The sequence below is a fragment of the Lactuca sativa genome, chromosome 8 (genome assembly GCF_002870075.4).
Source record: "Lactuca sativa cultivar Salinas chromosome 8, Lsat_Salinas_v11, whole genome shotgun sequence".
NCBI lineage: Eukaryota > Viridiplantae > Streptophyta > Magnoliopsida > Asterales > Asteraceae > Lactuca > Lactuca sativa.
The window spans coordinates 223698186-223711660 of NC_056630.2; the positions used below are offsets into that span (position 1 = coordinate 223698186).

Below are 13475 nucleotides of genomic sequence, written 5' to 3' on the forward strand. Positions count from 1 at the left end.
AAGTATCATACATGTCGAATTTGTTTATATGCGAGATAGATTATTTATATTAAAAATAACACAAAATAAATATATTCAAAGATAAAATTAATAAAAGACAATATGTTGTATGTGTTTGTAAAGTAAAAGGGAGGAAAATAGAAAATAATATATAAATAAAGGGGCATAAACATAATATTAAATTAAATGTATTTTATTGTTTTCCTATTCTGATAGTTAATCATTGCGTTACTAGTGTTAAAAGCTGTGTTTAAGAAATAAAGAGAAAGTTAGAGTCAAATATATAGGTGAACACAATATTAGGTTGGTGTGCAGTAGACTTGGAATAGGATGGTGTGTAAAAAGTAAAACCATATATATATATATATATATATATATATATATATATATATATATATATATATATATATATATATATATATATATATATATATATATATATATATATATATATATATATATATATATATATATATATATATATATATATATATATATATATATATATATATAAAAACAACGACCATAAAATAAAGCGGCACATCCAAGGTGAACTAAAATCCATGAGGATGATAAATGTCATGAAAACCATGTCCATGTTGATGTCATTCGGAAAACTCTCTCAAGGAGACCCTATAAGGCTATAACTTGTCTTGTTATGGGATATAATCCAGGCAATTGAACGGTGTTGCATCAGATGGCTTCCCATCCCATCTACACTCTTCTTGAACAATCCCAAGTATCGCCTCCACCGAACACCCTAAGCGACAGGTCTCTGACTCTGACATTTTTCGACATCTTGTGGCTAGCCTCCCCTCCGGTTCACCATCTTTTCTTCTATGACCTCCCAATTACAAAACCTCACTTCACTGAAACCATCGTTCCCAAACTTAAAAACTCGTTATCAATCACCCTTCAACATTTTTTTCCATTCGTTGGTAACTTGATCGTATTTCCATCTCCTGAAAAAAAACCAGAAATTCGTTATGTTGAAGGCGATTATGTCGATGTTACATTCCAAGAATCTAACCTTGATTTTAACGATCTTACAGGAAACCATCCTCGAGACTGTGACAAGTTTTATCATCTTATCCCTCTACTGGGGAAGGGTGTTAAGGTATCAGATTACATAAAGATCCCCGTGTTCTCAGTTCAAGTAACGTTTTTTCCAAATCATGGTATCTCTATTGGTATGACCAATCACCATAGTCTTGGTGATGCTAGTACTAGGTTTTGTTTCTTGAAGGCGTGGACTTCGATTGCATGTTCTGGAACAGATAAGTCATTCCTCGCTAATGGAACGTTGCCGTTTTATGATAGAGTAGTCAACAACCCAAAATTAGATGAAAGTTATCTAAAGCGTTCAAAGGTTGAAACTCTTAACGAAGGGTATCAACCTCCTAGCCTTTCTAGACCTACTGATAAATCTCGTGCCACTTTCGTTTTGACACGAACTGTTATCAACCGGTTGAAGAAAATGGTCTTAACCCAATTGCCAACATTAGTATATGTATCATCTTTTACAGTTGCATGTGCTTATACATGGAGTTGCATAGCGAAGTCTCGCAACGATGAGCTACAACTATTTGGTTTCGCTATCGATTGTAGGGCACGCATGCATCCACCAGTCCCACAGTGCTACTTCGGGAACTGTGTTTGGGGTTGTATAACCATAGCAAAAACTACACTTTTAACGGGAAAGGATGGATTCGTGACTGCTGCTAAATTGCTTGGAGAAAGTTTACATAAGACCTTGACTGATAAGGATGGAGTCGTGAAAGATATAGGGTCGTTCGATGGTTTGTTCTCGGAGGGGATGCCATCAACAATGATGGGAGTTGCTGGAACACCAAAGCTAAAATTTTATGATCTAGATTTCGGATGGGGTAAACCAAAAAAGCATGAAACCATTTCGATCGATTACAATGGGTCAATATCGATTAGCGCCTGCAAAGAATCAAATGAAGATCTGGAGATTGGCGTTTCCCTTTCTGCTACTGAGATGGATGCTTTTGTTGCTATCTTTGAGGACGGATTAAAAGCCGGCGTTTAGATTTGTCATATTGTCTTGTTCGTATGTTGGTGGTTTTTTTCTGTTGACACTTTCAATGTAAGATCTCCTACGTTATAAACAATACAATTATAAGTTAAAAATCTATCTATAAATTATATTTAATATTTAATTAATCCAAATAAAACGTAAGATTTTATCAAGGTAATATATGTTATTACTTGTTCCTATTTTGGACCTCAATTTATGACATATACAATATATTGAACACAATAAAATTCAATGAATTTGCACATTATTATTTTTTAAATATTTTATACAACTCTATCAAAAAGCATGAAACCATTTCGATCGATTACAACACATCAATATGGATTAGCGCCTGCAAAGAATCAAATGAAGATCTGGAGATTGGCGTTTCCCTTTCTGCTACTGAGATGGATGCTTTTGTTGCTATCTTTGAGGACGGATTAAAAGCCGACGTTTAGATTTGTCATATTGTCTTGTTCGTATGTTGCTGGTTTATTCTGTTTACATTTTCAATGTAAGATCTCCTATGCTATTGTAAAACAATACAATTTTAATTTAAGAATCTATGTATAAATTATATTTACTTGATCCAAATAAAATGTAAGATTTTATTATGGTAATATATGTTATTACTTGTTCCAATTTTGGACCTCAGTTTATGGCATATACATTGTATAAAATTCAATGAATTATCACATCATTTTTTTTTTATATTTTATACAACTCTATCAATTGTTTTCTAGATTGTATTGAACTCTATAAACTTTATTAAAAAATTACAAAAAATAATTTATAGTATATATTCAGAATTTTAAAACTTTCTATTTTTCTATTGAAGAGTCCCATAGTCATTGAACTCTAAATCATTGAATGTTAATGTGGAATCTCATTATGGTAAAGTTTAATTCTTTGAATAACAAATGAATTTGCTACCTCGTTCAACTCTCTATTGAACTTACTATTGTGGATGTTGTTAGTTTGGTCACGTGTTAATCTGTTATATGATAAAGCATACTCTAGAGTCTAGCGTTCGAATTACGAGGAAGGGTATAGCTATAGTTATGTGTATGGTTTGTCAGGTCACATATGGTCTACACTGTGTCGTGTGTGTAGTTCGAGTCGAGCTTAGATAGATCTTGCCTCTCTCTCTCTCTCTCTCTCTCTCTCTCTATTCTAGTCTCTCTCTTCTTCAATGTTTGTTACCGTTTATTTTATTTCATTTTATTCATTTATTTATTATTTTTTATTTACAAATAGAACTTCAACGGCCAAACTTACCACGGCTCAATGTACTCTTTTTTTTTTTATCTCTTTATATTTTATCTCTCAAGAATCCAAAAAATGTCTACAATCCATATAACCAAAAAACGCCCACAAGTAATACCTTAATTCTTCTTTTAATTGACCAATTTATTTAGCCCTATTAACCATTATGGTGGTACACTATCGTATTATCAGTAACCATATACACAACAATACCCACAATAATATCCACAACCACAACAACTACAAGTCTAATTCAACACTGAATTTAATCACTTCAATTTTGTGTCTCAAACTTGATGGGTTTTGGGAAGCTAAAAACGATTTTTTTATAGAACAATTTTATACGAAAAATGGAAGCATTTCAATATAACTAGTTTATTTTAATACTATTTTAACAAACCACCAAGAGTATCCAATTACATGAGCTCCAAAGATGATAACACATATGATGTTAAAAAGTTAACATTTGAAGACTTTGATCCCACTTGGTTTTTGGGAGTTGATGAAGATAACAAAGAACTAGAAGTTTGATATTCTCTACAAGTATCCACCATTAAGAGTAAGTCACAATTGAATGCTAGTTCCTTTCTTGTATTAGTAACCTCTTAAGCCTTTAAGTGCTTAACATTGTTAAGCATTAAAGGAGAAGCACTTATAACCACCAACACTTGCAATTGGTCTTCAAAAGAGAACAAGAGAGGGAGAGAAAGATAATCCATAGTTTGGCATGCAAAAGAAAGGAGCAACCAACTAATGGAAGCATTTAGTTTCTTTATATACATATACACAAGTCTTAGAACCCATATTTTCATTTAACATTAAGGTACACTACAAGAAAAAAGGCCTTTTACGACGCGCAAAATACGACGCTCATTGATCTATGTTACGCAAAGGAGAGTGACATTAGAAAAATGTCATCTCTTCAAAAAATTTAAGGATAGAAGACACGCATTATTGCGCGCCCTTAAATTAGTGTCTAAAAAAAACACGGAGGGCACCTATAATAAAATGCGCGTCGTCTAAGGGTGTCGCTTTATATTTTTTAATGGAACGCGCGTTCCATCCTTTAATAGTGGGGGAAAGGGGGAAATGAAATTCTGAAAAAATTAAAAACCCCGCCATGCTCTCCTCTACCTTCTTTCAATCGTTCTTCTCTCTCTCTCTCTCTCTCTCTCTCTCTCTCTCTCAATCAAATACCAAAAATTGACTATTGTTGGAACTAGGGTTCCGGTTCTTAGTGAAATCGAAGGTTTTTTGGTCACCAGGCCATGAAATTGATCAAAGGGGTACAGTTTAGAGTGATTTCCATATCAAGTAGAACAGTAGCTCCATTAAAGTCAAGGTCTCGAAACTCCATGGTCAATCACCATCAACATTCTACTTCTTTATTTGTTCCAGAGGTTTGTCTTCCTTTATTACGAGTTTTATAACCTTTTTAATCAAACTTAATTATCCCTCGATACCTAATGTTATCTTTTGCGTTGTTGCTTCTGCTCTGTTCTTCTTGAAACCTCCCCACACTCTTATGTCGAAACATAATTTATGATATCAAGTTGGAAATCAATAGAAATGGCTATGAAGGTCGGTTGGGTTGGACGATTCTCTGGAGGATGAAAGAGATTTGGACATGGCAGATCGTAGGGCTACAGAGATTGAGCTTGATACCATGGAGGGTTTTGCGTCAAGGGAAAAGCTCCACCATCATCTCAACGACCAAGGTTGGTTAGGGTTTCTGTTTTTTTTTTTCTGTTTTTTCTTTTTCTCCTTCCCCAGTTGAAAATTCTCTTTGGTATGTGCTAGTTCTCTCTCCAGCTTCTCATTTTTTAAGATTAATTGTTAGTGGAAATAGGTTTTAGATTCATTGAAATGTTCTCTTTTGCTTCCTTTTCTCTAATGAGCATTATCTGTTCTATTTCATATCTAATTTATATGGTCTGATTCTCTTTTTGTTTATTGGGTTTTATGTGTTAATCTGTGATAAAAATAAGTTCACATTTTTGTGCAGGTTTCTTGACTTGAAGTTTAGTTTTTCTATCATATTTAGAGATAATAAACGAGTCTCTGGGAGGTATGCAATGAGCTTTAAGTAGGTCAATTAATAGATCTCATGAATCCAAGTGCACCACTTCCATGAGTTGGATGAAGTTGTGGGTTACATGAGCCTGTGTTACCCTTTTGGGCTAACTGCCTCGGTTCTGTTTGGAAGACATCATAAGGCCATATTACAATCTCCAAAAAAAACTTTCCTTGTTCTTCTTTGCTTTAACTTCATCAGCCTCCAGATCTAATATTAATTTTTCTCTTAGATTCAGAAATTGATAAATCTCTTAAACAAGGTTTATCCCATTTTTTTCTTCAGTAGTGTAGAAAGACATGTTGCCAATGTATACGGTTGTTGAATTTTGGAGTGTGTGTTCATATTCTTCTTGTGTTCCTGGAAACCTTTTGTCACGATACGCTGAAATCTTTGTTGGATCCTGTAACATTAACATAGGTAATGAATAGAATGCACACTGATAAGTGATATCGGTAATTTAGTAATTTTAAAAATAGGAAAAATATTGGATATTACCTTGAACAGCAACACCATTGCACCTTATCTGAAAATGAAGACAAGTAGTATATTGTGTTGTTACTCTCGAGTTAATAGTTACACATGCTTATAGAAACAAATCTGATGATGTTTAAATTAGTATGACTATCACATTTGTTGCATGAAATTATTCTTACAGAACCAACTCTGATGATGTTTAAATTAGATGAGAAGCTGAAGTTGATAGAATCTCGTCTGGAAAGCAAAGTATTTACTAAACCACCTCAATACTCAACCCCTTTTACATTGTTTTCATCATATTGTTACATATAACAAGATACACTTTTTGTTATTGTAGAATTGAGGGCCCACTTCAGGCTTACATCCTCGTTGACGTACATCACGTGATATTCCTCCGGTGTGGAGTTAAGAATTTGGGGGTTTCTTTCAAGAAGCAAGTAAAATGTACAGCAACTAAAGTTTACTTGGTCTCAAATTCTTCTTGCCCAGGTTGTTTTTCTTCCCTCATTGCACTTTTAGTTTTCCCGCATCTTCTTATAGTTCCGAGATGCTTTCCATGTGCTTATAAGCTTGCTGGTGTTTACAAACTTATTGGCACGCATAAACTCATTTATATCTTGTAATCAGCTTCATGTTTAATAAGAATATATATTGCGCATTTTGATTGTAGTCTGAGGCTTGTAAGGTTTTCAGGTCATATTGAATTAAAACTGCATAGGCTAAGTTGATGAACTGTTGTGAAGTGTATGTTGCTTTACGCTAATATATGTTTATGTTTTCAGGTTCCAATGGCTCCAAAACAGCCAAACACAGGACTCTTTGTGGGTCCAAATAAAGGGCATGTTGTCACCAAGAAGGAATTAGCACCTCGTCCTTCCGACAGAAAAAGGGTAAGTAACAAATCATGATATCTAAATTGTGTTGAGTTTCTTTTGGTTAAATTAATGGTTGTGTTTCTTTGGATTATATATAGAAAACAAGCATAAGATCACACTTCGTGAGAAACCTTATCATGTATATTTGAGATCTTTTGTCTTTAAAATAAAGGGCTTTGAATCATACCTTGAGCTATAGAACTCAAACGGAATCACGGGTGCCTATGATTCTGTTTTCCATCAGATCTATAGTCATATTGTAAAAATCATACCTTGAGCTATAGAACTCAAACGGACCCCAAACCAGTTCCCAAAGTTCACAAATTGAGTTGGCTAACTTTCTTAAGCAGGCCAACCTCACTGGTAAGGACTTTATCTATGTGCAAGAATGGAATCTTTGCTGTTAGGTCTGATTCGGGTCTGTTTTGATATGTCATTTTGTTTTCATCATTTATAAGGCTTGGAAAAGGATCCAGAATGATTCCAAGTTTCTATATGTTCCTGATATTATGAATTTAAGATCTGGAGCAGATGGGGTGTTATTTCCAATTATAAATTGGTTAGAATTGATCCAGACTCCAGATCAGTGGGCAGTCACCAGCTTTTACTAGTGTTGTGATTGTCCACAATGTGAATTTTATATCCGGAGCTTGGGAAATGCTTTTCATTCAATTCCAACTCTGAGACTTTCATTTGTATGTCCTTTACTTCTCTGAATTTTGGTATGGACGAATTCTACTTACAAGTTGGGTAGAATTGGCCAACCTCACTTGACTGTCTTGTTGGAGACAGAAGTGATACACCTTTTTGTAAAATTCATATTTAATTCATCCTTTGGAGTTAGAAGGAGTTCTTTATAGTTCTGGAATCCTGAATAATCATAGTTTCCTATAAAATTTAGTTAAAGCTATGTTTCTGTTTTAGATTTTGGAGTAAATCCATTTTGAACAGCAGGTCTGTTTTAGAGACCTTGCTGTGATTACTCTTTTCTCAACTCATAGCTTCATTACTTCTCCTTTCTAACCTTTAGTCCTTCTAAGATGGGTTTTAAAAGTTTAAAATTTTTGCAAGTGTGCTATTGAAAATGAATAGTTGTACAGCTCTTTGTTGTATCTCAGTATCAATGCATGTTTCATATCTGTCAATGTGTGTGAAATTAAATATTATCAAATTTTGCATATAAAAAAAAGTGTAGCTCCTATTTATTATAAACTCACTTGCTGAATATTGCCCAGATCTGGTTTTGTAATTCGGGATCTGGTGGTTGAGAGTGCATCAAAATCTTTGCGTATGTTGAGAGAAGAATGGATATTGTTGGAGTCCTGTAGAAACAAAAAAAAAATAGATGATGATCACAAAAGAAAACATAGATGTATAGAAATAGAAATACTCACGATACAGTAGGAAGCTTCTCATGTATAATGACAAAAATGTCCTTTGGGCTACACCCAGGTCGTCTGGCCAAAAGATGGCTGTATTCTCCAAGCAGATAAGCGCTATCCTGCATAATGACATCAGCATACAGTTGTCTATATTTGTGTAGGAAATATAAGATATAATCTACATACCTTCACCATTATCTCATGTATTGCAGGCTTATCAAGATATTCTCTAGCTTTGAGAGCTGCATAAGGCTAATGATTAAAAAAAGAAAAGTGAGTCAGTAGTAAGTCCTATGAACTTTAATAATGCAGATACCAATCTACATTCTACAATACCAAATTAATTAGAATATTCATGAATCAGAAATGGAGATTCTAAAGATCATCATCCAAATGCACCACATTTAGAGTAAGATCGAACCACTATTAATGAAGGTATTCTACTGGGCTAGGATGCTTGTTGTTTGGATATGGAGCCATGGAAGAACTTGGACCCTTCCGTGTTAACAGTGATGGAAAAACACTCTACCCCAACCACTATGCATGGAACAATGGTAACAAAAATTCCTTTAATTACTATGTCCCATTCACATCACTTATAATCTTAGTCCCTGTCTTGCAGGTGCATGCCTAACCCTATAAAACCTTTGCTTTTGAGGTACTAACTGTTTTCTCCTGTAATTTTTTTTGCCTGAGATTTTTTGTTGCCAGCTATCCCTTTGGGACCACTCTTATGTATTATGTTAAAAGCACCAATTCAGAAATTTGCTGATTATGTAAGTCAGCTTTCCTCTTCCTTTTTGCTTTTTATTATTTATGCACCCTTATGCCACAAATCTCTTTATTTATCATACTAAATATGCAACCATCCCTTATTTTACTCCTAACTTGTTGTATAATTCATTCATGTCAGCTGCATATATGTTGCATAAAATAAATTGGTAAAAGTAGACATGTGAATTATGCATCTGTTATCTCAAATCTTACATTTATTTTTATTTCTGTTATTGTTTTTTCCAGCTTTTAGGTGTTGGTGTCAAGCTTGTTGGCAATACAGTGTGGAGTACCCTCTTTCATCAATTCTTAATAGTGATGTCACGTGAGAAATCATTTTTCTTTTTGTTAAACAAGTCTTTATTATCATGTATTAGGTCATACCATGGGTAAAAACAGCCTTACCCCTGGTTCCGGGGTTGTCACAAAATACTTGACTTTTTAACTTTGTTTGTGGTTTCATTTAGTAATAATCCTTCTGAGGGGGTGTTTGTTGGGCTGCTTCTTTCAATGTCATTAACAACAGTGGTAAGTAAAATCTTACTACTATGAATCTCTTTTGCTTAAACCTACCTTATTGACCTGTAGCTGATTAAACATTAAATTAATTATGCAGGTTTTGAAGTTTTTGATGGAAAAGAATAGTGTTAATGCTCTTCATAGAAAAGTATGTTGGTATTTTAGGAAATTTGGCTAATAATTTAGTTAATTATATAAAAAATGTTGAAATCTTACATTTGTCTACTATTGGAATGATTATTTGTAGTATTACATTTGTCTACTATTCGAATGATTATTTGTATAACATTAACTTTTGTGCAATGCATTGTATTATTTGTATATGGTATTTTATTTTCCATTATGTGACATAAAATGCAAATTTAATATGAAAATAAGTAAATCCATAAATAATTTTTTTTTTAATTTAAAATTACGATACGCAAAAATGTGTGTCATCTTCATTTATGACATGGCCTTTCTTGACAGGGGCTTTCTTGATACGCATTGCGTGTCATTAACACGCGCGTCGTAAGGTTACGACACGCGAATGCGTGTCGTCTTCCTTTATGACAGGGCCTTCCTTGATACGCATTGCGTGTCGTAACCGCGCGTCGTAAATGCGTGTCGTAAATGCGCGTCGTAAATGCGCGTCGTCTATCTTTATGACATGGCCTTCCTTGACACACATTTGCGCGTCGTCTGAGCCATTTACGACGCGCAATGAGCGTCGTAAAAGGCCTTTTTTTCTTGTAGTAGTATGACAACTAAGAAGGTTGTCGTGTATAAGAGAAGTCAAATAAGGAAGCACACAGATGTCTTGCATGGATGTGGCCATAGCTAAGCAAGAGGGTTGGAGGAAGGGTGACTTTCACTCCATATTTGTTCTATACATATACTAGTTTTGGTTAGTGGACTTCTAAGTGTCCAAAACCTTGTACACAACATATTTAGTCATATCATGTAATTAAATAGCCAATTTATACTCTCTAAAACATTGTTTTCCTAAAATAATAATTTCTTAATTTTATTTACACAAAATAAAAATTTCTCCAAACTAAAATACAAAAATTCAATATATTTATTAATAATCATATTAATGGTAAATATCCAATCTGTATCAACTTGATTAATGTATGCCCTTATATGATTATATATTATTATTAAATATCATTCAATAATTACTCTTGAGTATATAGACCCACCAATCTCCTACTCACACAAGATTCATTATGGATTAACATAAATAGTAGCTGACGTCTAACACTCATCTACTTCCCTTAACAACATACGAAGAGGTGTCATACTGTCACACCCCCGAACCAGACGGCGGAAACGTCCGAGGGCTGTCGTAACTTAATTCAATACCATAACATTGAATATAAATGAAACATAACATCATTCGTCACCATGCATTAATATAGTACAACTGATAAAGTTTACACTGAGTACATTGTTTTAGCGTTCATTCCCAAAAATAAATTGTTCGGTTCATAGATAAACAAACTGCAAGCCATGACTGAGTATGTTTTCCTTTGGTTCACTTGTTACCTGAGAATACAAGTATTTTGAAAAACGTCAACATATGAAATGTTGGTGAGTTCATAAGCGGTATTTAAAAAGCAACGTTTTGTATTATTTTGAAAACCACCAGAAAATCCGATATTTTCTGAAAAGAGTTTCTGAAAAAGTTTGTGAAGATCCATAAGTATGCTTGTTTGTTTCTATAGTTGTAAAAAGTGTTCATTAAACTTGTGTACATTTCGAAACTGTATGTATTGAAAAACCCTAGGAAAACCCGATGTTTTCCTAATACTTTGAATTCATGTAGTTGTAGAACCATCGCGGCATGTGAAATCATTGATTCCAGTAGACGTCGGATTATGGCGCATGGTGAATTGCTATAAACACGCGTTACACAAACGACCAGTTTACAACTATACTAACAATCCCATAGGCGTCGTCCGTACTATTCACGTAATCCAACCGCCCTGAATTCTTGTAGTCCCACATCCGAAGAGAAAGAGGGCACGAAGACCTCGATAACTCCGTTAGTCGGTTGGGAAAAAAAAAGAGTGCGAAGGGCCCTTGACTCGACTCGCATTTTAATAACCGACTTTACTAGCAGTACCGAAGGACCCTTGGGGACCAATAGTATAAAAGCCATTGAAAGTCCTTTTACGTTGTGTTGGATCATGTAAGACTCAACAACTCGTAAGGTTGAAGTCTTCGGGCCTAAAGATCAAGCCATTGGGCTAGCTAGGCCCAACAAACAAGATTTTACACTTTGGGGCCCAAAGATGATGCGTCGACGTCTGTGCACTCTCACGTGTGTATTGAATTCCCAAATTTTCCATGTATGAATCGAGTTGTAGTCGTGTTAGTAGTTTCGGGTTTGTTATTGATTCGAGACCGAATCAATTCGTTAGATAACGATTTTTGGTGTTGATGTGTATTGTAATTCGTCGGTAGTCGTAGTGCCAAAATTTGATCACAACGGATGTATCGAATTAGCATTGAAATTTTTCTGTTTTCAGCCCCTCTTTATTTTGTAAATTTACTTTTTCAACCCTTTGCATAAATAAATTTTCGGTTTAGTCCTTAAACTATTTTTCTTGGCATTTTAACATCAAAACTTATTGGAATTGATATTTTTCAGCACATTTTTAGTTGAAAACAGCTTTAGTCCCTGAAAATACAGTTTTCTCGGTTGAAACTTTCCTTTTTCACAATTTTACACTTTTGGCCCAAATTGGAAATTTTTTTGCAACTTTGGTCCTTTTTAATTATGAAAAGCATTTTTAACCTTAGAAAAGGACTTGGGACACTAGTAGTCCATTGTTTTGCAGAAAAATACAGTTTTGGCCCTTCAAAACAGAAAATTTCGCATATTGGGCACTATTGGGCCAAAAATGTCATTTTTAGCCCATTAAGCTTGAAATTTATATTTTTAACCCTCCAAAAGAGTATATTTCCAGAAAATACTTCATTGAAACTGTTTTGACTCTTCTCATCCATCAGAATTCGTAATATGTCATTTTGGACCCTTTAATTTTATTTTTTTAACATTTTGTGTCCAAAAAATGAGTTTTTAGCCCAAAGGAGATGTTATTAAGTGTAACACCAAGATTTCCAAAAATAAAATTTTCATTTAATTAATCAGTTTAATATTAAAAACACTTGTGTAAAATCTTATTCACATTCAAATTACAAAACGTAGTTTCATTTCCGTTATAAAAGAAGACCAGGATCCTCCAAAACACAACTCTTTCTTCGGTGTGTACAATCGAACCGTTGCCATCCCGCGTTACTGTGAGAACCTGAAACAACGTAACATAAACAACGTAAGCACGAAGCTTAGTGAGTTCCCCAATATACCTTACGCACATACGCCATCCGGCCCGGACCGTTCGGTCCACATAACATTGCCTTCCGGCCCGGATCTTTCGATCCACATAACATTGCCCTCCGGCCCGGATCTTTCGATCCACAAGTTAATTGCCTTCCGGCCCGGATCTTTCGATCCACAAGATAATTGCCTTCCGGCCCATACACATATATAACACATATTACAAATACTCTAACACATAAAGCACATATATCATATATCATACCTGACCTTTCTGTCACATAATACCTTGCCTTCCGGCCCATATATAAGCATGTATATCACGCGTAGCAACTAACTTTCCATTCATAGCATATAAACATAACACACAACATACTTGACCTTCCGGTCACACAATCATACCCTTCCGGGTGAGGTATAGTGAGAAGACTCACCTCGCGGACACTGGAAGATAGCAACTCCTAAAATCCCTTGCACTTGATCCTCCGAGCTACAAGCTCCCTGTAACATCATATATCCCTTATTTAATACTTCTATCTTCCACGTTAACTGACCCTAGGAATCACACCAGTCAACTCTGGTCAACAGTCCAATGTCAGCTCGACTGGACTCGGCGAGTCTGGTTGTCCTTCACTCCTCTGAGATTCCCCTTCTACTCGTCGAGTATCCTCTTTGACTCGACGAGCCACTCCTGGAAGAATCGCGGGGCCACCCCGACTCCACTCGCCGAGTCTGA

At 34.8% G+C, this 13475-nt stretch overlaps 2 protein-coding genes across 2 annotated transcripts; one reads left to right on the forward strand and one right to left on the reverse strand.

Moving 5' to 3' along the window:
- Positions 1 to 534: 534 nt before the first annotated feature.
- Positions 535 to 2219, forward strand: LOC111906207 (malonyl-coenzyme A:anthocyanin 3-O-glucoside-6''-O-malonyltransferase). Its single transcript, XM_023901933.3, has one exon. The coding sequence runs from the start codon at positions 698 to 700 to the stop codon at positions 2051 to 2053; it is 1356 nt and encodes a 451-aa protein (XP_023757701.1). The 5' UTR covers positions 535 to 697; the 3' UTR covers positions 2054 to 2219.
- A 5564-nt stretch (positions 2220 to 7783) lies between these two features.
- Positions 7784 to 8261, reverse strand: LOC111906227 (AP-2 complex subunit alpha-2-like). Its single transcript, XM_052766664.1, has 3 exons — positions 8131 to 8261; positions 7954 to 8058; positions 7784 to 7874 (listed from the first exon to the last, which is right to left on the reverse strand). The coding sequence occupies exons 1-3, from the start codon at positions 8241 to 8243 to the stop codon at positions 7784 to 7786; spliced, it is 309 nt and encodes a 102-aa protein (XP_052622624.1). The 5' UTR covers positions 8244 to 8261.
- Between the last annotated feature and the right edge of the window lie 5214 nt (positions 8262 to 13475).